We start from the raw sequence: 23,607 nt of genomic DNA, 5'->3' as shown, positions 1-23,607 counted from the left end.
ACACTTCCGAAGGGAGAGACTGACACAAACCAGACAGAGAATTAATAAAACATGAGGACAGCGTTGGCCTTGTTCTGGGCTATTACAGGAAGAAAATTTAAACACAGAAGTAACCTTCAGCCGGGCCAGGCCCAGAAGGGGAGAGGCAAACGGTCCTTCCTGATCCACTCTACAGTTATAACTCAAAGCCCGAAGAACATCGAGGCTCTCCAGAGCACGGGCGAGCAGATGACAGGTGAGGCCCAGGCACGGTGACCACTCTCCAGTCGGTCCACCTGTACAAACCACTGAAGAAGACAAAGGCCCCATGGGAGCTTTGAGGCCCACAAAGGACAGACAGGACTTTTGTTTTCCGGGCCTGATCAGAGAGAACAGCGCCGCACGAAGCTCCATTTATCTACAACGCACATTTGGAAGCAATAAAAGTTTACCTCATGGTTAACAATCCACTCAGGAATATGGTAACTTGCTTATTTATTTTCTCACAAATCTCTTGCTTTTCAAATATCAAAGGCTTTGTAATATTTTTATTCTAGATCTTACTCTCCTCACACCTACAGTATCAAAAAGGGGTATCTGAGCAGCGGCCGGGGACGCCACCATTGTACCTGCGCATAAAACCTGGAGCTGAAAATAATAGGTGTCAAACACTTCCCGGAGCAAACTCGCCGACAATCCTGCACACGAGTGCAACAAATAAGAAGATCTCATTATATTAAAAAGCCAATTCACTCGTTTTCATTTTTTTTTTTTTTTCCGGAAAAGGCTTTCACGCACAATTCTCTGTAGCTCAAGTTAACTTTTATAGGCCCACACAGAACCCCAAATCCAACAAAAAGACTCGAAGGACTCTATTCACCTCATTTCCACAGAGCTCCCCTTTGATGAGAACTAAGGAGCTGTAACTTTCCTTGAAGGCCTCATTTTCCCATCCACCACACTGAGGGGCTGGCCGAGGAAGGGGTTAAAGCCCTCATGTCAAACCGCAAATTCGGGCACTGGCCCAGAAGGGACATGGGAACCAGGGCAGCCTAGTGATAAAGGCCGGATTGTAGCAGCCCACTGAATTGGAAATGACTTGTAGGCCTAATGAAACAGAACTTTGGCAGTAAAACAGAATGAAAGGAATGAGACAATAAAAGGCTGGAACAAAGGGTGCAGAGTCGTTTCAGCTTAGCAAAATAAGCTCACTTTGTTGGTGGGGAAAGCCAAAGCCGATTAGGATAAACCAATGACTAAGCGTAAGTCTTCCAAACTAATTACACAGTTCACCATGTGAAGTATAATTGGAAGCCTCCAGATGCGGGCTGCTTTGCTTTCATAGGAGTTATATAAAGTGAGAATTACCTAGCGAGCTCGGCGCTGAGCAGCCCTATCATCGAGGTGAACAGCTGAAAGGTGCAGAACGGCTCCATCCGGGACGAAGCCGAGAATTCATTACATTTAAAGGCCTCTTTTTGATCTCCAAAATCCCATAAGTGAGAATTTAAGAAACCGGTATTTGAAGGAGGGGCCTAAAGGGGAGAAGGAAGAAATCTATACACATGGACTTTCTTTGATCCCAGTGCTTTTTAATTACCAAGCTGGGCTATTCCGGATGGTGATGTGGGGAGAACAGTGGAGGACAGGCCGATGGATTGTCTGGGTCTGTATGTGCGTATCTAAAGCATCGTTTACGTGCCATTTTTTGGAATAGTCTATATACATCATTCCTGTCTGTATGAAATCTTGAGCACAGATAACGTCCACCAGGAAACCGGAAGCAGTAAAATAAATTACTGTGTATCAACATTCTTGACAAATGAACAAAGCTGCTCCTTCTGAGTGCCCGGCTCCTTAATGATAAAGTGGGAGGTTTATAAATAGCGAAAAGAGGTAAGGGCTAGATTGTGCAAAAATGAGTGACTATCCAGGCTCTATCCAGCATGGGCCGTGTGATCCTGGACAACTTAAGGACCTTTCTCAACCTTAGTTTTGTCACTTACATGATAGCTATCCCACCTATCTTGCTTGACAGCCTTGAGAATCAAATTTTAAAATGCGTTAAAAAGCTTCCCGCAAAGCACACATCCCTCTAATGCAGAAACATCAACGCAAAAAATCTTCACAGTAAAATGTGAACTTTTCAAATTCTGAGTCTTCATTAATTTAGATCCAGCACACGTAATAGGGAGTTGGAAATACTCTACACTTTTGCTGGATCTTACTCATAGGATGAAGATTCCAGTTTATAAATAGTAGCTTTTTCCAAATAGAATCTTCAGCTTAAAGTCCAGAAATTATCTCTACCACAATTATGACCATTTTACTTATTATATCATGCTCATTACTACTCATATCTTATTTTGGTTACAGTCCATAGATAACTTAGATAGCTATCTAACTATCCACTTATATATGTGTATTTAAATACTTTCCAAATTATGAAATTTCCAAGCTTGAAACCAACCTTAGAAATAATCTAATCCAGGGGTTGGCAGACTATGGCCCATGAGCCAAATGTGCCCCCCGCCCCATCTATATTTGTAAATATACGTTTCATTGGAACACGGTCACACCCAATTGTTCGCTATGGCTGCTTTCTCAATCCAGCAGCAGAAGACAGTAGCTGTGACAGAGATGAGAAACTTACTCCAGGAGAGAAATGGCTTGTTCAGGTATCACGGTGAGGTCACTACATAGTCAGACCAAGCCCGAGGGCCTGGAATGCCTTCTAGTTTACCGCTCTCCAATGACAACACCAGGGGGTAAGGACAGCCATCCAAGTTAGCAGAGTCCTTATGCTAATGGCCATACCTCATGATCTCACCTTAAATATAAACAGGTAATGACATCCCTAACCTGGGAGAAAGGTGGGAGAAAAGCACAAAAGGGTTTACGAGCCTCCGATTTGAGTTATTTAAAGCTCTCAGGGTGTCACTCCGCACCCACTCCACTTACGGTAATGACATATTTAAACCCCTTAGCTCGGCCCCATGATAGCAGTCTTACCCATCTTGACTGCCACCTGAAATAAACAGCTGAAGCAGCTGCCACCTCAGGCAAGATGGGAAAAGAGAGGAACGACAGCAAGGGAAACCTGAGAAGAGGGTGGCGAACCCTGAAAGGAGACTGTAGAAGGATGGAAAGTTCTAGACTAGGAGGAAGAGGAGAGTATGTGTGAATTCTGGCTGTTATACTGCCTTACCTAGGTGACCGTAGCCAAGACTTAACGCCCCTGACCCTTACTGTCCACCTTTGTCAAAGGGGATGATGGTACCAAACTCTGCTGTGCCGATGAAATGAGGCGACATATGTCCAGGCTCCCACCTGTCCCAGGGCCCGTGAAGGGGGCGCAATCTTTCTCCTTCCTTTGCCTCCTCCTCACCCTAAGTCCATCCTGTGGATCTATCGGCAGTTGGAATGTGGCCAGGAATGTGGCCTAGAGGGGGAGTCTGCATCTCACTCTCTCTTTCAGGGGGCTATGGAACCTCGTGTCAAAGATTTAACGATCTTACAAAATGGGCAATATCTCCTCCAACCATCCAGAGAAGAATTAAATGAGATCATAGAAGTCAAGGGCCTGGCCCAGTACCCAACACTTAGTATGCAGTCACTAAATAATAATAAAATTACACCTCACTGATTTGCAGTAAACTAACTGAAAAGAGCCCCAAACAACTTTACAGAGCCAGGAATGTGTGCATGCGTGTGCGTATATGTCATGTATGCATGCATGCGTGTGTGTAAGCGTGTATGTGTTCTGTTTACTTCAACCAGAATATAAACTACCGCAGGACAGAGTCAGTTTGCCAATTTGTTACTGTTACTTCCTTTCAAGGTTGCTGGATTTACTCTTTGCCTCTAAGGCCCAGCAGCAATCTCCTCTCCTTTGATCATTCTGGATTCAACTGAATTATACCAGAATCCTGAGAGGTGGTGGGCCCTGCCCAAGGGGACACAAACGTAACACTAGCCACCAGCCAAAAGAGGAGAAAGCTATTCTAAAGACAGACCCAGAAAATGTATAGAGCATATGCATGAAACAAGCTCCTAAAACATGAGCACAGAGAGTATTACGGTTTTGATACATTCAAAAGCCTCCTTACTCCTTTAATGAAACCTTTGATAAGTTTACCCATCTTGCCGGAATCCACCAATGAATGTTACTGCAAAATTAACTGAATGGCCTCAGACCCGGTGAGGGCCATGCCAGGGAAGACGGCCTGTGACTGCCTCCCAGACAAGAGGACAACTGTTCTCAGGGCAGTCATGGTTGCTGCCATGAGCCTGGCCAAAGCTTGCAGAGCCTCCCACTGTTGGCGGACTCGGTTGCAACTGTGAGCGTTAATGAAAAACGACAGAAAGACAGAGAGAAAGAGAGAGAGAGAAACCAAGAGTTGGGAATGTGCAGAGACGTGACAAGTACGAGCCTGTCTGGAATATGCCAGCAGCCCATCTGGGCAACATCAACTTCCCTGACACCCACAAACAGGCCCATGAGATTCCAAGGCAGGTTGTGGCTTGAAAAAAAAAAAAAAAATCCCACCTGATATTTGCAAACACTACCCCCGGCCCTGTTTCAAAGGCGGAACGGTAGCAAAGAGGGCTCGCACTCCCGAGTCTTCTATTATGCGAGCTGGACTTGTCTCATTTAATTATTTCCAATCTCTCTCCCTAGGCAGGATGGGGCTGGGCAATGGACAAATCCCCCGTTGGTGCTTTAAATCCATCTCAAAGTGAAGTACAATAACGTACAGGATCACCAACACACTCAGCTCTTCTTTAGAACTGGCCGGAATGAAGCAGCCCCCAACTGGCAATGCAGATGGTGCCGTGGGGAAGACGTCTTTCACAGCCGACCTGGAAGGGCAGTTAAGTGCCATTCTGAATGCAAGGCTGGGCTGGAGGAGGCTGGTTTCTCTTGGTCGCATGGTCTCTCATCCATGCAGAAATTGATTAATACCAGAGACCAAAAGAAATCTCCATTTCGAGGCTAAACAGAGGTCAGAGCACTCTTCCCAGACAGCAGCTCACAACTGGACACACCTGGAATAGGGTCATAGCTGTCCACTGCCTCGGGCAAACAAAGCACAGAACCTTCAGACTGGGCGGTGGGTGCGGTGCCTTTGTGTCACCCAAGAAAAGAGTGACAGCTGTCATGAAGGTGAGGGGAATAAGTGACGAAGCTTAGAACAGGTGTAGGGTCTTTTATAGGATACAGCCCTCTGCCACGTCAGCCCCTCAGTTGGGGGGCGTACAGACCTGTGCGAGAGGAACTGTTCCACACTTGGCTCCCAGGACAATGTCCACAACTACTGAAAGATGCAGAAAGCAAGTCAGCTCAGCTACTCACCTGCCAGCCTCCTGTGACATAAGAGCCAACAAGAGTCTGTTTCCCATTTGCCCCCCACAAGCTGCCATAGGGCAACACACTCACGTAAGGACTGTGTCATCCTCAAGAAGAACCCACTCTCCAAGGAGGCATTGTCTTCCCCCACCAACTAGAAAGAGGCTGAATTAAGCACATCACCCCTGATTACGTATCCCGTCTATCTGTCTCTGTCTGACTCTGTCTGTCTGGCACGCACACGCACACACTCTCATATTCAGTTTCCTGACTGATCTGGGGCATTCAGTGCTGCTCAGCTTATTCCAGCAGCAGAGCCCAGGGGATAATTTTACTGCTGTCTCACAGACATTCTGACAGGTAGAGGCCCAGCATCCTTCGAGTTTCCCTGGACATCTGACAGGGTTGGGTTTAGCTGCAAAGGGCCCCAGGGGAACTCCTCTCCAACGCGCTATCCAGAAAGGCACAGAATGAAGCCCAGCGCAGTCTCACAGGCCTCTAGCAGCTTCTGTGGGAGCTCTTGTCCTATGACTCAGTCCCACATCCCTCCCCAGTCGCTGCCACCGCCAGCTCCCAGCCGAGGCCCCACGTGGCCAGCAAATGCCAACACTACCACACTCAAAGACCACTCTGTCTGCTCCTGCAGGCACGTGAGGCGCCATACCAACCACAAGCCGGGCTCTTCCGTCTCAGCTCCCGCCGAATTCCACTTAAATCATGATGGCCAAGTTCAAGGACAAGGTTCTTGAGGAACCGGCTGTGGCAAAGGCAGTGACTATGACAGCCTCTTCTACGAACTGATCAGGTATGTGCTCTCCAACCCATGCACTGCTTACCTTGCCAAACTGCTCAAAATATTGCTTTACGTCTTCCACCACCGTGTTCGCAGATAATCCGCCTACAAATATTTTCTTTGTTCTTGTGACCATCTGCAAGAAACGGCAAGAAGAAGACATGGGTTAACCAGGTTATCTGAAGCAACACTTGCTAAGATGCTGAAACAAGCCACTCTCCACATTTCTCTAGGAAGGCAATTTTAGAGAGACTCGAGCTACACGGAGTGGGGCCTTCGGATGTCTGAGGATGCTGGAGACAGTCGCTCTGGATATCTTAGGCCTTCAGGCCACAACCTAAAGGCTCGAGTTTCATACAGACCCAGAGTGGACTTCAGAACCTCTTTGGACATAATGCACAGCTTTATTCTGATATACCAGCACAGAGAGAAAAGTCGTGTGCCAAGGCTATTGAAACCTAAGAGACATAAACAAAATAGAACTATGTACATAAAAATCTGCTGCCCAGAAAAGTAACCATAAAATTTGTCAATAAGCAAATCACACGTTAATTCAAAAATATGTGTGGACTGTCTACACTGAGTTGTTCTGGGCACTGGTATATGTCTGCCAACAAGACAGACACTGACCTCACACACAAGGGCCACTCTCTAGTCACTAGTCCTCCTTCCCATCATGATTCCTCATGACTCACCTTGATTCACCCTATACCCAGTCAAGCCCAGCTAATCCCCAGGTCTCCACACCTTTACCCACATAGGTCCTTCTCCTTGGAATGCCTCTTCATGCCCAAATCTTCAATGGCAAGTTATGACCATCGTCCCAGATCCAACGACCTTCTCCAAAATTCAAAATATCTCTATAGTCGCCCCATCCAGAAGCTGTTCTTCCCTCTTCTAAATACCCCTAACACTGTACCCATCTGCCTTTCACAGAACTCACTACTTCCCACCTAAAGTCATTGATAATCTCGTCTTCCTGACTTCCTCCCCCAGGCGGTGACAGCTCCTCATTCCTCTCGACACCCCCTGAAATGGCAAAAACAGAACTGGGCATACAGAACCCACAAATGTTTGGTGTCTACGAAAACGAATGTGTGTGGCCACATTTCAGGACTCCATCAGTTCCAAAGCAAAGGAAGAAGGAAGCTCAATGACAAACTGTTCAGAGCAGAAATCAAAAATCTTGCATGTAGGAGCCAAAAAGGAAAAAAAGAAGGTAAGTTTTATTCTGAAGACTGAGTTTAGGCTCTGTGGGTTTTTTTTTTAATGTCAAATAAAAAACTTAAAAACTCAGTGGTACAGGCCTCACCAGTGTGACTGCATATAAAAGCTCAATGTCTTAACTCAATGGGAGGAATCTTGTCACAATATTTACATATACCAAATCATAATGTTGCACACTTTATCTTGAAACTTTATTTGTCAGTTATACCTATGTAAAGCTCGGGAGAAATGTTTGATGAGAAGAAAAGTATGACCGAAACCCCAAAATAAAGGAATGAGACACATCTTGGAACATAAAAAGTCCACAATGTCACATATGTCTATTATAATTCGATACAGGATACCGAAGTATGAGGCCATGACTGCCTGGACCAGTGTCATCACCAAGGCTCCTGACACATTTGCTGAGAGATAAGAACCAACCAACCTGCCCCCAACAGAAAAGCCTCAGCTGAGTGACACTTGAGGGCACAGTGAGTACTGGTAGGCTGTGCCGAGGAGTATAAAAGGCACTGGAAACCCTATCCTATGTCTCAGTCTGGGTGTGACCCTGAGCAGGACTCACCCTGAGGTCTGGGTTCTGTCCTCTGCACAGCGAAGTCCTGGACCAGAGTTCCAAGTCCCACCTAGCCCCGAACTCTCATGAATCTGTAAGTACGATGGCCACGACAAAGGTGGCTCCCAGGTTTCGAGGAGCTCATGTTTAGCTTAGCAGCTCCCAGAGGGGACTTGTGCCACCGCAACCCAACTGGAATAACCTTTGAAATGGTGGACTTCCTGAACTATTTTAAGAGAACACCATCCTCGCGACTTCCTATTGGCTGTGAGAGCCATGCAGTGGTTTGCACATGTGCTTCAAGCTGTGATTTACTGTTTTTGTCTCTTTTGGATGAATGGGAGGTTAGATGAGATCACGTACATGAGAACATTCTAGAAAGATCCCAACCAGCGTCCACAACACCAAGATCCAAGAAACTCTTGTTAAATGGTGAGCATCTAATTCTGCTCCTTACTGTCCATCTTCCTCTTATGTGTTCCTTGATCTCCCTGGTGGATGACGGTCACTTTTGAGGTGAAACACCATCAGGCCCTCTCCGGATTTAAATCTCTCCCTACACTCACTAATCGCCAAATTTTACTAACCTAACTTTCCTAATGTATTCATTCAACAGATATATTAAGTGCTAGGTGCTGGAGCTTACAATCTAACATAATGAGACATTTAATCCATTATAAAATGGAAATGTAATAATTAGTTGACCACACAAGGTTCCTCTTAGGATTGAATTAAATAACATGCCAAAGTATCTAGTGAGACACCTGGTAGATGCTAAATAAATGGTCACTGTAACTGAATCCAAACTTGATTGCTAAGTTCACCCTTCGAGTTTATAATAAACATTCAGCACTAAGATACCTTATACAAAAAGCTGTGAAAAATCTACTCTTATTGCTTCCAGTCTCTTCCACTATAATTTCAAAAACACTCTCCTGCATCTCTATGTGATTTCAAATAGGCAAAGACTCCCAACAGTTTCATTTTAGACTTTTCATTCCTATTTTTTTACCCCAGCCAACTAATTAAATATCTATAAAGAAACACTAATGTGAGCTACAAACATGCACAAGTGGAATTCTCAACTTAAAGAAACTCTGGAGAGGCATTCTAGAAAAATGAACCCCATGGTCTCATTTACACATTGTTCAGAGCCAGATGGGTATGGAGCAGGCCTTATTTATACTCCAAACATTCACACGGACACAGAGAATTAAACGACCAACGTGTCTTCATTCCAAATAACAGAAGTCAACAGAATGTGCCTTCCCCAGTAACAGCTTAAATGAAAAGATCCCCTCTAACACCCTCCGCCATTGCCCCATCGCCGTAAACTTGCCAAGACACAGCCCTAAACACTGGGGCAGATGCCCAGCTATAAATCTACACAGTCTCGAAAAGTATTTAAACACTTTTTTTAAAAAAGAAGGATGAGAAATCCCAGGCCCCAGATAATGAGCCAAAGCGTCCGAGTTACTAAAACATCCTCTGCAGGAAGCAGCTCAGATACAGTGATGGATCCCACTCATCAACAAACACTAAAAGGAAACTGGTTTCACCAAAAAGCCTTCCAAACGTGAAAAGGCCACCGGGAAGATGTGCGACACTTGGTTAGCCGCTCGCCGACGTCTGGGCTGCAGGAAAGGGGAGCACCGCGGCTGGAGCACCGCGGCTGGAGCACCGCGGCTGGGGGCCTCTGGGTCTGCATGGTGAACTCTCCCGCCTGGCGTGCGCTGGGAGAAATGGGAGTGATTTATTTCCAGAATCCCGATGGCACCACTGCTGGACGGACTGTGGACTGCTCGAAGATTTACATTCTGGAGAGGAACTCAGGAAGCAGGCAGAGGACTCCAGAACCACACTTTCTCCCCATTTCCCTTCCATCTCCATGGCTGCTGAGGAGGGCAGGGCAAGAAGGGGACACACTGGGATGCCGTGTCCAGGCTCTCAGGGGCGCTGCCTGGAGGTCCTCAAATTCCCATCGATGTTATCAAGGTTTCCGTGTAGGTGTGTGCGTGCATGCATGTGTGTGTGTGTGCCCACTCACACGCGTGTGTTTGCGGGTAACTCTATTCCCAATGCTTGAGTCTCGGCTTCTATTTGCCTCAGGAACCTTCCAGTACCTCCACAACTTTAACCCTCTTCTCAGCTTGGACACAGTGAGTAGTTCAAGTCCCCCCATGGCCTCCCGGCTCTACAGTCTCTGCATGATAAAAAATCCTCTCCACCCACAGTGCAGAGAGCCACCTGTGTTTTCTTCCTGTGTTAGGCCTGGCGGGTAACTAACTGTTTCCTAACCCACAGGCTTCACGCCGACACAGTACTTAACCACACAAGGTACAGTGAAGCCCGCCACTGCATGCCACGATGCTCAGCCGGCCGGCTCGGCCCCCACAGCGCGCCACGATGGAGAGAGCCACCCATCTGCTCCAGAGCGAGCTCAGCCTAAAATCCACTAAGAAACTGATCTTAAATTTCCTTTGCTTAGAGTTGTTGGTGGAGCGGTTGCAGAAAACACTTTGATATGTGAATGCTTTCTCCTCTTAGAGACACTAGATACCCACCAAGAGCATTGTGCCACTTGGGGGACAACCCTCTCCCTCAACAGATGCTCTCCTTTTGTGGTTTAAGGCAGCACTCTGGGAAGTGGGGGGTGTGCGTGTGTGCGCGCGTGCGTGTGTGACACACACATAGGGGAGTGGGGAGTATTCAGACTCTCACAACTCGTTGCTGCAAAGTTTTGCATCTAGACCAGTAATTTAACTAAACATCGCTGCTCTCCACAAACCTCTTGGCTCCACAAAGAAAACCCCAGCACCATTCCGGTTCAGAAAATTGCTTGTTTACACAGAAGAACTGGCCAAAGCCAGCTGCTAACTGGAGCTGCAAAGAACACTCTACCTTCCGGCCTCTAAAAGCCAGAGAGCTGGCTTTTTTTGTTGTTGTTTCAAAAATTCCCTTTTAAAAAATGTGTTGCCATCTGAAAATGATCACTGGGAGTGGGGCCGCCGGTTGTATTTTTATAAAATAGGATAAAGCAGGTGTGTGTGGACGTGTGTGTTGAAATGAGAAGGTGGGGGATGAAAAGAGAAATTACACTTGAGAATGAGATTGAAGGAGAAAACTTAGATCCAACAGCACTGGTCCAAAGATATTAGTTGTCACAGAAGAAAACAACAACAAATATTTCTTAATCCTGACAAATGCGTGGAAAGGCAGGGAATGACTCTAGAGAGCCTTAAATGGGTATGAGAAAGGCCTGGAGAAATTAAGTCAGCTCTTGCCAGCATCATGTTCCTAAAAAGAGTTCAAAGTCCCCTTCGTGAAAAAATATGAGCCATCTTCACTGCCCAGGATCCCAGGCTCGTTGACAGATGCTCTCTCTTCTGTGGGGACCCCAAGGTGGAACAATCCGAGAAAGACGTTAGCGTGCCAGTCCCGAGCAGGCTCTTGCAAACCCAACTGTCCACCATCCCCATGACGCAGATGGAAAAATCAAGTCCCAGAGGGATGTCACGTGATAGTTAAAGCCAAAGCAGTGACAAGGGAGAACTGATAAGCTGGCAGATAACACACGATTTCATCCCGGAGTCTGAATTTGGTGAGCCCTTTGTTCTTCAGAATCTGGGATGAAATCGCGTGCTATCGGCAACACGTCAGTTCTCCTATGTCACTCTGCATTTGAGAATTAAGCCGATTTTTGTATGATGAGGAAGCTCTATCAGGGCTGGCTAAGGCCACCGAAATCTTAAACTCTAAAGCCCCATTCCTTAGGGTGTTTCTTCTAAGGGGCCTACCCTCGAACATTCCTAAGCTCTCCCAGAACTTTATTCATCCTTCTCTCCTCCCCCTAAACTACTCTGTTGCTACCAACACCAGCACCAGCACCAGCACCAGCACATCTGAATCCAGTCACAAAACTCACTTAGCATACACAACCAGAACACAGGTCAGATACTGGGGAACTTCTCCAAATGTTTCTACAATCACATGTAGTAGGTTGACAAGACGCCCCCCGCTCCAATTCATGTCCACCTAGAACTTCAGAATGCGACCATATCTAAAAACAGGGTCCTTGCGGATGTAATGAGTAAAGGACCTTGAGATAAAATCATCCTGGATATAGAATGAGCCCTAAATCCAGTGGCTGGTGTCCTTAGGAGGAGAGGGGGACACAAAAGAGAAGGTCATGGGAAGATGGAGGCAGAAACTGGAGTGATGGGTCTACAAACCAAAGAACACCAAGAACTTCCAGCAGCTGCTAGAAGCTAGAAAGAGGCAGAGGACAGTTTCTCCCCTGCCAACAACTAGAGTTCAGACTCCTAGACTCTAGAACTGTGAGAGAACACACTTCTGCTGCTTACAGCACCCACCGTGTTGTAACTTGCTATGGCAGCCCTTGAAAACTAACACAGGGATCTACCTGGGAGAGACCCCAGGACACCACGGCCCTGGTCTCACCTTTTCCTGGGGACAGTGGAGTGAGAGACCACTTGGAAGCTCTCCACCAATCATGAGCAGGAGAACATTATCCCTACACATGCGACAATCTGAACCTGCCCTCCCAAGGCAAGCAGGTCACACTCGTCACTGCTTACTCACGATGACTAGGGCCACAGAGACGAGTCTCTGCCTCAAAAGGTAAGGTGATACCTGGTGGGAGGTGAGGGAGTAAGGAGAGCAAGGCGAACTGTAAGGAGGAGCAACCTGAATGCTGCCCAAGAATTTAAGCTTCTCTGATAAAACACATCATAAAAATGGGGCCAGAGTTTATGCATGGACAGGTTCCTACCTAATAAGATCCAAGAGACTGAGAAAGGTCCCTTTCCCCTATTGAAGGTCCTGGTATTTGTGTCTCCTTCAGGCTGAGGCTCTGCCTGCACCATGGACCCGCTGCGGGCAAGCCCTGGGCTGTGCCCTTCTCATGAGCTGCCTTACTTAGGCCTCAATCTACCCCAGGCGGGTTTCAGCTGCTCTTCCACAGTCAAGGAAACTGAGGCTCAGAGATATTAAGCATCCAAAGTCACACAGCACCGGTAGTGACAAAAATGGAGAGTCAAAATCTTGCCCATTCTATTCAGTGAAGTCTCCTACACCTTCATTTGCAACTGGGTCATCTTCTTTCTTCCCAGCAGAAAGACACAACTGGAAAAGAAGGCACAGCTGAGAAGCAAGTCTGACTGCCCTTTTCAATTCTGAAGCAAAGAGGCAAAAAGGACAGGCTGGACACTGCTGTCAAAATGTACAACAGTTCAGCTGCTTTGGAAAACAGTCTGGCAATTCTTCCAACGAGTAAACAGTTACCAGATGACCCAACAATTCTACTCTTAGTAGATGCTCAAGAGAAATTCACACGTGTTTACCTAAGACCTTTCACACAAAATGTTCACAGCAGCATTATTCATAATAGTCAAAAAGTGGAACAACCCAAATGTCCATCAATGGATGAACAGATAAAGTAAATGTGACATATCCGCATAATGGAATATTATTCAGCCACAAAAAAGGAATAGAGCATTCATATACACTCCAGTATAGCTGAACCTTGAAAACGATACACTAAGTGAAAGGAGCCAGTGGTAACAGATCACGTAGTATATGATTCCATTCATGGGAAAGTTCATAATAGGAAATCCATAGAGGCAAAAAGTAGATTAGTGGTTACTTAGGGCTGGGGGAGAGGAAGGGCGGTGATGGCTAAAAGGTATGAGGTTTCTTCTAGAGGTGACAAAAATGCTCTAAAATTGACTGTGGTGATGGGTGCACACAACCATGCACACTAAAAACCACTGAACTATATGCTTTAAATGGGTAAATTGTATCAATAAAGCTTTTTCTTAAAGGACAGACCGAAAAGATCCCTAAAAGTGGAGTCTGAATACAAAAAGAGCTTAAAATAAATCCAAGTGTTCAAGACAGTGCGCTCTCCACCGCTTCATCTGCCAGCTAATTCTGTGTGCCTCGATTCATCCACGGCTGACCACTGGACAAAGGTGAAACGATATCTGATATTGCCAATTCAGAAATTAATTTAACTTCAGAGGAAACTAATTATAAATCTAACCCCAAATGTTTCTCCGAACGCTCCTTCCCCGTCTAGAGCCATTAGCCAGAAAGCATTAAGGTTCAGGCTACAATTGGCAATCCCTCTAAACAGCTTTAAAATTGGAAGGAAAAAAATAGCCTTCCTCTATATGGGGCTAGAATATAATTTACACACAATTATCCGACCTAGTCAGGTTACAACATTACCTCTGGTTAAAACAACAGTAACTCACCTAAAGGGGAAGGTGTGCTTGTGGCGAAATGATCGGGATGCTCCAGCTAGGAGCTCAAACTCTCCATCCTCAGAGCCCTCTGCCTGGCTCCCTCCCAGACTAATTTAAAAAATACTACTTCCTCTTACCCTTGGGGGAAAAGCTGCAGCCGGCAAGGCTGACCTGTCCACAGATTGGTATCAGAGAGTAATATCCTAGACTGTGCCACTCAGACTGGGGGCTGGGGGAGGTAACAGAAAAGGTGTGGAGATGGAGTGCTGCCTTGGAAAGCACAGGAAATTAAGGATCGTGACCCACGCATCAACTGATAGTGAGCGAGGTGGCTTGGCTGCCTGGTCATCAACCCAATCACAGGCACCGAGCTGCTCTGCATTCACAGGTAATTTTTCCATCACTCCATTCTGCTCAGAGCTTCCCCCCACCCAATATTCACCACAGAGTGAGCTGTACTCACTATGCGGAAGACCCCAGTGTTCAAATGATGACCAATATGCAGATGCAATTAAAACCCATAATCTTTTACGGCAGTGGTATTAAACGAAATCAAGTACCCTTTACTGTGTGTGGCTCGATGTGCCAGGAAGCTGTGCATTGCTGCATCCGAAAGATGTGCCTTTCGAGTCGTCCCCACCCGCCCACTCCCAAAGGGAAAGGCGGCCAAAGCAGATTCTTAATAAATCTCAGGAAGAGTTGGGAAAGAAGGGCCAGACAGGATGGCGGGCCGGTGTGAACTCAGTTCCTTCTATCTGTGCTTGTCATTTCAGCCTTGGGTGCCCAGTTCGCCCACCCAGGCTGGAATTCTTCTGAAGACGCAGAAGATGACTCACGATGAGAAGTAAGTCCTTAGAAATGGTGACAGGGATGGTCTTGGGTCCCCTGGCCAAAGCATAGGTCCAAGGTGATTCTGCCGTACAGAAATGATCCAAATGAAAGAACAACAAGAAGTTTACAATATCTTCTCTCTATCCACCTGATGTGCATTTTCAAGCCCATCTCTGTACACTGAGACACACTAAATAACTGACCCTGGTTGATCAGATGAGGCTGGGTCAAGTCTCCTAACAGTTCTGGGCCTCACGTTCTTCCTTTGAAACATGGGGCATGAAGCCCTGCTCTGACTAACACAAACAGCAAATGTGAAATTATTACTCCAAGAACATAGCTCACAGGAGGCGCTAAGAAGAACCAACACCTGAGCCTATGCCTACAACCCAAACCTTCCTGAGAGCTTCTCCCCCCGGCGTGAGCCTCCCCAGTGCCTCTGTCCAAGCTGAGAGGTACCGTAGTCAAGGTAACCGGAGCCAGCGGTGTGCCGGCCTCGGTTGACTAATGCACAGCTGTGCTGATGACTTCAGAACATCCCCTTCTACTTCCTAAACTGCTCTTTTCCTAAAACATTTCAGGTCACCTGGGTAGCAGCTACCAGAGAGATGGTTTCTATAATGAAGTTAAGCGTTTCAAAGTTCCTGGGAACCAAAACTAAATGCCCACTCTTTTACCTACCATCTTGGAAGGACTCTGCATCCTCCACATGACGTGAGGAAGCCTCAAGGGCTGGGCTGGAAGCCATGTCACAAAGGACGGGCGAGAGTACAGGCCCTTGGTTAAGGAAAAGCAAGCTTCGGGCAGCGATGGGGGCGGTGGGGGGTGGGGGGACTGTATCCTAGGGAAGACTGCCCAGCGATGACTTCTAGAACCTACTCCTCTGGTAAGCTGGGAGCCACCTGAGAGATGAGGCCCACTGTCATCAGCAACAACTAAACAGCTCTTCTTAGGAGAGAAAGAAGAAAAACTTTACCAGTAGGCAGGCTCTGAAGCCTAGGCATTCCATCCCCCAAACCCTCCAGTTGATTTCATGAAAAGAACGAAATGGCAGCCTTAACCCTTAGCCTTGATTACCTTCATTAACATATTTTAGATGCACATGGCAATCAGTTCTTGATGAGCAAGTTTCACCTAATCCACGGAGCTGAGCAAGGCTGCAGGTTCATGACACTCTCATAGTGCAGTGGCACTCAGTCCCGGCTGCAACTTCGAATCACCTGGGGAGTCATTAAAACCTACTGACACGGGGCTCGCCTTCAGGGATCCTGATTTCATTGGTCCATGGTGAGGCCCGGTCATCAGCATTTTTTAAACACTCCCCAGAAGATTCTAATGTGCAATCAGGGCTCTGTAAGAAGCAGCTTCTGCCATCTTAAGGGAGAAAAGGTGGGGGATGGAGACCTCAACAAAGCAGAGATATTTTTTCATTATTACCATACTGATCAGGGGAAAAAGCCACAGAAGAGTGGAGAAGCCTGGGATTGAGTCCCAGCTTAGCCACTTCCCTAGCTGCGCAATGTCAGGCGAGTCATGTGTAAAGTGAAGGGCGATACTTTTATGTCATAGAGTTGCTATAAGCATCACGAGAGATAAGTATGTAAAAGCGCCTGGTACATAGTAGGTACTCAAAAAATGCTTGCTGAATCCCAAAAGAGCAAGGATGACGATCAAGAGGTCAAGAGAAGATAAACTGAGAGGAATGTGTCTGGTAGCAAGCCATACTCGTTCATTCATTCTCTCATCGAATGTGTTTTGAGGACCTACTATATGCCAAGCACCGTACTAGGCTCTATGGATGTAAAGTGGAACGAGACTTGGTCTGTGTTCCAAAGGTGCTTACAGTCAAGTAAAAAGCTCTGTTAGTATATAGCATAATGGGGCTCGGAAGCACAGGGCTGAGCATGACTTGAGGCTCGAAGGTTAGCAGTGGGCAGCCAGGAAAGGAAGTAGAGAAGGGCCTCCCCAGCAGAGGCTGTATCATCTTCAATGTTGGTCGAAGGGCTGCAAGTGTATCTAAAAGACTGCAGCACAAGATGTCAATGGAATACAAGGAGGAGACAGCTGGGCAGGGAAGGCCAGCCAGGGAGGCATCGGCAACTTCCAAAGGGTTTAAACAGCGGAGTGACTCTTCAATCAGGCCGTTAAAAGAGAAAAGCAGGGCCACTGTGGGGGCGCCAGGTCACCTTAATGCTTCGATGTTGGCAAGGGGGTGCAGGCAAGAGTGGCGAGAAAAGCATGAACCAGAGGAAGGTACTAGCCCCGAGTCCTAGTGACCGGCGTGTGGCCTGGGGTCATCTCCCTCATCAGCAAGTCCCTCCCTGTTCTGTCAGTCAACTGTTCCAGAAACGGGGGTGGGGGGGGTGGGAGGGAAGGCGGGGCAGGCGGGAACGCCATGAAGAGAGATAAGCACCTTGCACCCTTGGTGTGGGGTCTTGGGAAACACACTCGGCCATCTGCTAGGTCATAAAAGGGAAAAGGGGGGACCCAAAAAAGTGTTTGCACTGAAAAAGGGAAGCCAGGAGAATCGTGAGCAAGTCTCTCCACCTTTTATTAAATGTCTCACCTCTCAAGAGACGGAGGGAGATCTTTCTAAATCCAAGAGGGCCTTGAAGGCTTGAAAAGAGCACCAGATTTGGAAATTCCGGAGATGGGAGGACCAGGTTCCAATCCCAGCACCCCGAGCAGGCCAAGTGACAGAAGAGAAAGAGGAGAAACCCAGGAATCTCAATTCTGTCGCACATATACTAGGTGGCCCGGGCAAGTGAATGAGCATCTCTGAACTTAAGCTTCTCCTCCTACAAAATTGGACTGAAAGAGCTAACACATGAAATGTGCTTAGCACAGGGCTGAATGACAGGCACGCAGTGCCTCTCTCTCGTCCCCATCACCTTTCCTTCCCCACCAGTGACTTCACCTCTATCTGTTCGTCCGCAAATGGAGATCGAACTTCCCCTGCCTGCTCCGCAGACTAACCATCAGAAGGAAAGGCACTTGGAAGAGGCATGAAGCACACTCCATAAATTTAATGACTGATTATTATCAATTCTACTTCCCTCAGATTTCTTGGACACCAGTCTGAATCAGCCCACCCCTGGCAGTGGTACTGGGCCACCACGGTATTTCAAGGGTGGAATATGCTCCAGCAAAACAGATGCTACCTAATGCAAAGCAGCATCTTTATCTACCTCAACCTAGGCAGCCCCTTACCCTACAAAGAGTAACAGACTATTTCACATGAGGAAGGCCATTCTCTGAAAAAGATAAAGGTGCCCCTTGCCTCAGAGGTAGTATTTCTCTGCTACACTAATATCCTAACATGTCCGTGTTCTCCTCATGCCAGGAACAGATTTCTATAAATCGTCACATAAAAGAAAACTTTATTTTCCAGAGGGATAAATGGGGGGAAAATGAAACAACAGTCGCAGCAAAAACATCACCAATCAAACAGACCTCGGGCCGCCAGGAACTTTACTAAATGTGCAGTGTTACAGATGTTTTATAGCCATGATGTCTGTTCTATTTAAAACACTTGTACTAGGCCACCAAACAATGGAAAAGAGAGAAAGAAAAAGATATGTTCCCCAACGCGCCCAACCCAGCTAACTGGTCTGGGCTGGATGTTTATTGAGGCAAAGAGGCAACTGGGGACCCGTAGCTGTCAGCCGAAACGTGGAGGGCTCATTTTGTAGTTCACTCTGGAGGGCTGTCAAATCAGCCACACAGCCCGGCAAATGACGCACGGGCTCTCTGAAGGGCACTTCTGCCTGGAAGACCAGGATCTTCTATGGGAGATTGCCCTGCACCTGGCAAGTACTTAATAAAATCGAGTTCCCTTCCCTCAAAGAAAAAAAAAATGCCCAGTTAAACCTTATTTGTCCAACAACACTCTTTTATTTCCTCCACAAACATTTGTTCACTGCCTGCTAAGCACAAAGTACTGAGCTAGGGACTCACAGCCAGATCAGACGTGGCGAAGACACCCCCCAGAACAGAAGCCTCCTAAGGGAGAGTAGTGATCACTTCACCTCCCAGAATGGAAGCTTCACAAAGTTAAGAACTTCTGTTTTGTCTACCACTGTATTCCTAGCATCTGAAAGAATGCCTGGTACACAGTAGGCACTCACTAAATATGGGCGGAACGAATGAGTGAAAGAATAGTCCCTGCTCTGAATTATCCCGTTTGTGGACGACCGAAGGTCCCAGGGGTATCCTCCTTGTCTCCTCGTTCCCTGTGGGAAATTCTTGCGCTCCTTGTTGCTAAGCCGGCATAAGCACTAAAGAGATGAAAGGCCTCGTTCCTAAGAAGAAGAGCTGGCCAAGTTCTGTTCGAGAGCCACAAAGCACACAGACATAGTACTGCAACGGAAAGGTCCCGTTGGTCTGAGTCAGACAAACCTTCCCCTCCTATTTGGACAAACACAGCTGGTGATTTGGTATGGGCCTCTTTATATATAAAAAGTACAATTGGTGACTCTTGATAAGAAACCACTTGAAAGGTTGAGTGACATAAGGAGGGGCCTGGAAACTCTGGCAATCGCAGATTCAGGGAAAATGTCCAGGATCTGTATCAACTACCCCTGATTAATGCCATGTGACAACACATATTAATGACTCCCTAGTCCCCATCAGGCCGTAGAAGCTCAAACTAAAAGATTTAGTTCTCTGCCCTTAAAGATCTCACAAGAGCCTTATGAAAACATACAATGAAAAGAGTGTACAAAATCTAGAGAAACATGATGAACTCTGTCTAGAGAATCAGAGACGGCTTCAAAGAGCAGATGACTGTAGGGTTTTAAAGGATGAGCAGGAGTTTTCCTGGAAGACATAAAAGAAGGGCAGGAAGAGTCAAAGTGGCGAGAAATACCACTGTTTGCTTCAGGCACTAAAGTCTGGCACTGCTAGAAACCAAGTGGAAAGGAGGGTTCGCTGGAAGATGAGGATGGAGGTCAGGACAAGATCACAGAGAGTCGTACAGACCATAACCAAGGAGACTGGACTGCACCCTCAAAACAAGGGCTCAGTGATTTTTAAGCAGAAAAACAACATGGCCAGCTTTGTGTTTTAGATAAGTCACTCTGTAGAGATTGTGAGACAGTTAGCAGCTTATCATAATAGTCCAAGATGAAGGAACGCTGAACTAAAGTAAGGATCTTTTGCACAGCAAAGCAGGAAGAGATTTAAGAGACAGCAGGAGACAAAATCGTCTGGGTAAAATGGCCAGATGAAAAGATGAGGGAAAGGAAGGAGTTCTGAGTTCACGAGGAGGCTGAGTCAGCGGTGCGGTCACCACCTGAGATAAGGAACGTAGAAGAAGCAGGTTTGCAGAGGAACCAGAAATGTGTTCGGTTCGGGTATACTAAAGGTGCGGTGCCCGTGAGACAATCTGTGTGTCTGTTCTGGAACTCGGGAGAAAGATCAGGACAGATGACCCAGACTGAATTCACCAATGTCTAGGTGGCCAGTAAAATCATGCAGGTGGATGACCTGCGAGGGTAGAGTAAAAGCAGGAACAAGGACAACTTCAGGAAAAATCCCAACATCTTTTGATAACTCAGAACAACAGCCAAAGAACCAGGAGAGAAACCAGGAGAAAAAAAAAAAAAAAAAAATCTGCTTCACCAACTGTGGCACATGGCCCATTGTTTCATGCCCCTTCCCCTGAGTAACAATAAGCTGGTGACTGGTTCAACCAACACAGTACGACAGAAGGGATGGTGTGCGACTTCCAAGGCGGGGTCCAGCTTTTCTCTAGAACACTCTTACTTGGAGCCCTGAGCCACTGAGTAAGAAGTCCAACTACCCCGAAGCTGCCATGTTGTAAAGAAGCCCGGCCACATAGACGGATCACATGTTGCAACTCCATTCTTCAAGCCACCCCTGGCCCGGGCACCAGACATATGAGTGAATAAGTCTTCAGTTGGCTCCGGTCCTTTGCCATCAAGTTACCATCAAAATTTCAAGTCTTCCCAACCGAGGAAGCCCTGAACACGGCAAGGCAGAAACCGGTTGTCTCTGCTGTGCCCTGTGCAAACTTCTGACCCAGGAATATTCCCCGAGCACAATAAAACGGTTGCTTTAAGCTGCTAAATTTGGGGGTAATTTGTTACAGGGCAATGATAATATAACTCTGAAGCTGGGGCATTTCAAATAGAAGGGAATGAATGGTCGATGGTGCCCAACAACAAAGATGTTTAGAAAGGTAAGGAGGAATCAGTTTTTAATGTCACTGGGTCCAGACCTCAGCCACACACTTCCCAGGACGGATCTCAGTACTTACAGGGCCGACATCTATGTGCGGCTCATCAGTAAACTCCAAGCTGCCACATGAGCAACGCTCTCAGACAGGCCCAACAGTGTGCCAAGCCCTGGAATGACTTGGCAGTCTGTGGTTAGCAGCAAGTATTCATTTGGGGGAAAACCTTACTGCTGATGGCAACTGGAGCTGAGATGTACCCATGAACATGATAACTGCCCCAAGGCACACTGCCCTCTGCTTGCTGTGGTCAACTTCTCCTTTAGAAAAGCAGAAGTCTAAAAAGTCAGTTTTTTTTTGTTTTTTGTTTTTCTGGAGAGAAATATCAGTATTTCCCCAGGCAGTGACACCTAATACATCTAATACATTTATCACTGTACATATCAGTAGTTCCAAGCAGTCACCTTAAAACAGGCTGATAAGCAATCTGTTTTAAAAGCCCATTCTTGCCCTTGACCAAAGGCACTCCTCTCTTCCTGTGTGAAATCTGGATTCTTAATACTCAGGATACATATGAAACTATGATCGTCTTGCACAGTTGTTCTCTCAACAGCATCTGTAGCTCAGGGCAACTCTACCTATCCAGCCAGCAAGTCTCTGGCCTCCAGACCTGCCGGGAAATGTGGCATTCCTCTCCCCGGCCCCAAATCCTGTTACTCGAAAGGCCTGCTTGGTCTTCCACTCTGTTGCTGTTGCTCATAGGCCTGGCGCCTCTAAACTTTTTCTGTGCCCCAAAGATGATCCACGTTAAAGCAATGTGTTAAAACACAAGGACTGAGCCACCTGGGACCCTGCAGAGTACTTGGCCTGTACTAAGGGAGACCTCGAAATGAAGTAAGAGCCAGTGGTACAATGAACCCAGAGGAAAGACCTGGTCCCTTAATCAACACAATTTCTGAGCAGCTACTTGGAATGAAACCTCGTGGGAAGAGAAATGAGAAATAATCACAGGGACCACTGTCCTCGAGGTGGGGGTACGCGGCTGATGTTTTGATCAGGGAGACAGGACAGGACATCTGCAAAGACACCGAAAACCATCGCCACAGTTTTCAAGGTTTCGACCTTTGTTTCTAGGTTCCAAACGGCCTCTGCCGCCCTCTTCGCCTCCTGTTTGTCCCTCGACACCCCAGGCCCAGCTGCCCTGACCACTGTCTGCACTTCCATCCCATCCCCCCGTCCTTCATTCACGCTGCCCCGCGCTCAGGAGCACCCTTCGGTCTTTTTATCCCCCTATCGTGAGTCTCCAAACCTTCCTACCTCGGTCCAAACGTCTTTGTGCAAATGTCACCTTCTCCCCTAGGCCTTCTGTGACCGACCTATTTAAAAACTGCAAACCCACCCCAACCCTCAGCACTCCTTAGACTGTCTCCCAGCTTATCCTTGAACACGCTCGATGATTTCCTTATTTTATCATCCATCTCCCTCCCACCAGAAAGTAAACCTCGTGAGGTCAGGAATTTTGTCTGTTTCGTTCACAGATATATTCCCAGTACCTGGGTTGTAAGTGATATTCAGTAAACATTTGCCGAGCTAATGAATGAACATTCTAAGGCATTCCCACATCTCTCTTCAGTCACCACGTCTCCTTTCTCTACACCCACACAGGATGTAACCTATTCCTGAACAGTGGCACTTTGTTTCATTCTGCTTCCCATTATCACTAGATAGTTACCCACTAGGTTCAAGTTCCTTGTAGGAAGAGACCATATTTATTCATCTTTCTATCCCCCAAAGCACTGGTGGTACTCAAGTATACAGTCTATTGAATCTAACTTAAAAATCAAATTGCATAGAAAATAGGCAAAGAACACACAGCTAATATAACTATATACCCAAGTGATTTTCGTTTCCTTCTTCATTCCTTATGAGGCTTGTCTTATGTGCAGAGCACAGCGCAAGGGCTTTTGAAAATATCAAGATAAGCAAGATACACAGGCTCAGTGTCCCAAAACGACAGCTACTAGCCACCTGTGGCTCCTAAAACTTACATTAAAATTAAGGGTCATTAACAATTCAGCTCCTACATTGCACTAGCCGCATTTTAAATGCTCATTTGCCACATTTATTGGACAGCACAGCAAGTAAGTACACTTCCTTTGCTGCAGGAAGTTCTACTGGACAGCAGTGGCGTCAGTGGTCCTTGCCCTCAATGGCTAACCCTCTAGTGGGGCGCATGCGACATGCACAAGGACCAGGAGAAACAATATGTTAACCAGCCATAAAGCAAGCAGCGAAGGGCTGTGGGGTTGAAAGGAGAGAAGTGTCATCGCCAGAGTAAAAGGAAAAATGCAGGAGAGGCTTAGGGCAGGGGGTGGAGATATCTGAGATGACCCTCTGAAAATGGGT

General features: G+C 46.8%; 1 protein-coding gene across 1 annotated transcript in view; it reads right to left on the bottom strand.

Annotated features, from left to right (window-relative positions):
* MSI2 (musashi RNA binding protein 2) overlaps positions 1-23,607 on the bottom strand; it is a 333,055-nt gene that overhangs the window by 197,250 nt on the left and 112,198 nt on the right. Inside the window, exon 5 of the mRNA XM_015599259.2 lies at positions 6,166-6,258. Coding sequence (XP_015454745.1) covers positions 6,166-6,258 — 93 coding nt within the window. The remainder of the gene's footprint in view (positions 1-6,165; positions 6,259-23,607) is intronic.

The sequence above is a fragment of the Pteropus alecto genome, unplaced genomic scaffold (assembly GCF_000325575.1).
Source record: "Pteropus alecto unplaced genomic scaffold, ASM32557v1 scaffold98, whole genome shotgun sequence".
NCBI classification, from domain to species: domain Eukaryota; kingdom Metazoa; phylum Chordata; class Mammalia; order Chiroptera; family Pteropodidae; genus Pteropus; species Pteropus alecto.
The sequence above is the reverse complement of the archived record's forward strand: the minus strand, read 5'-3'. Positions and strand labels throughout refer to the sequence as shown.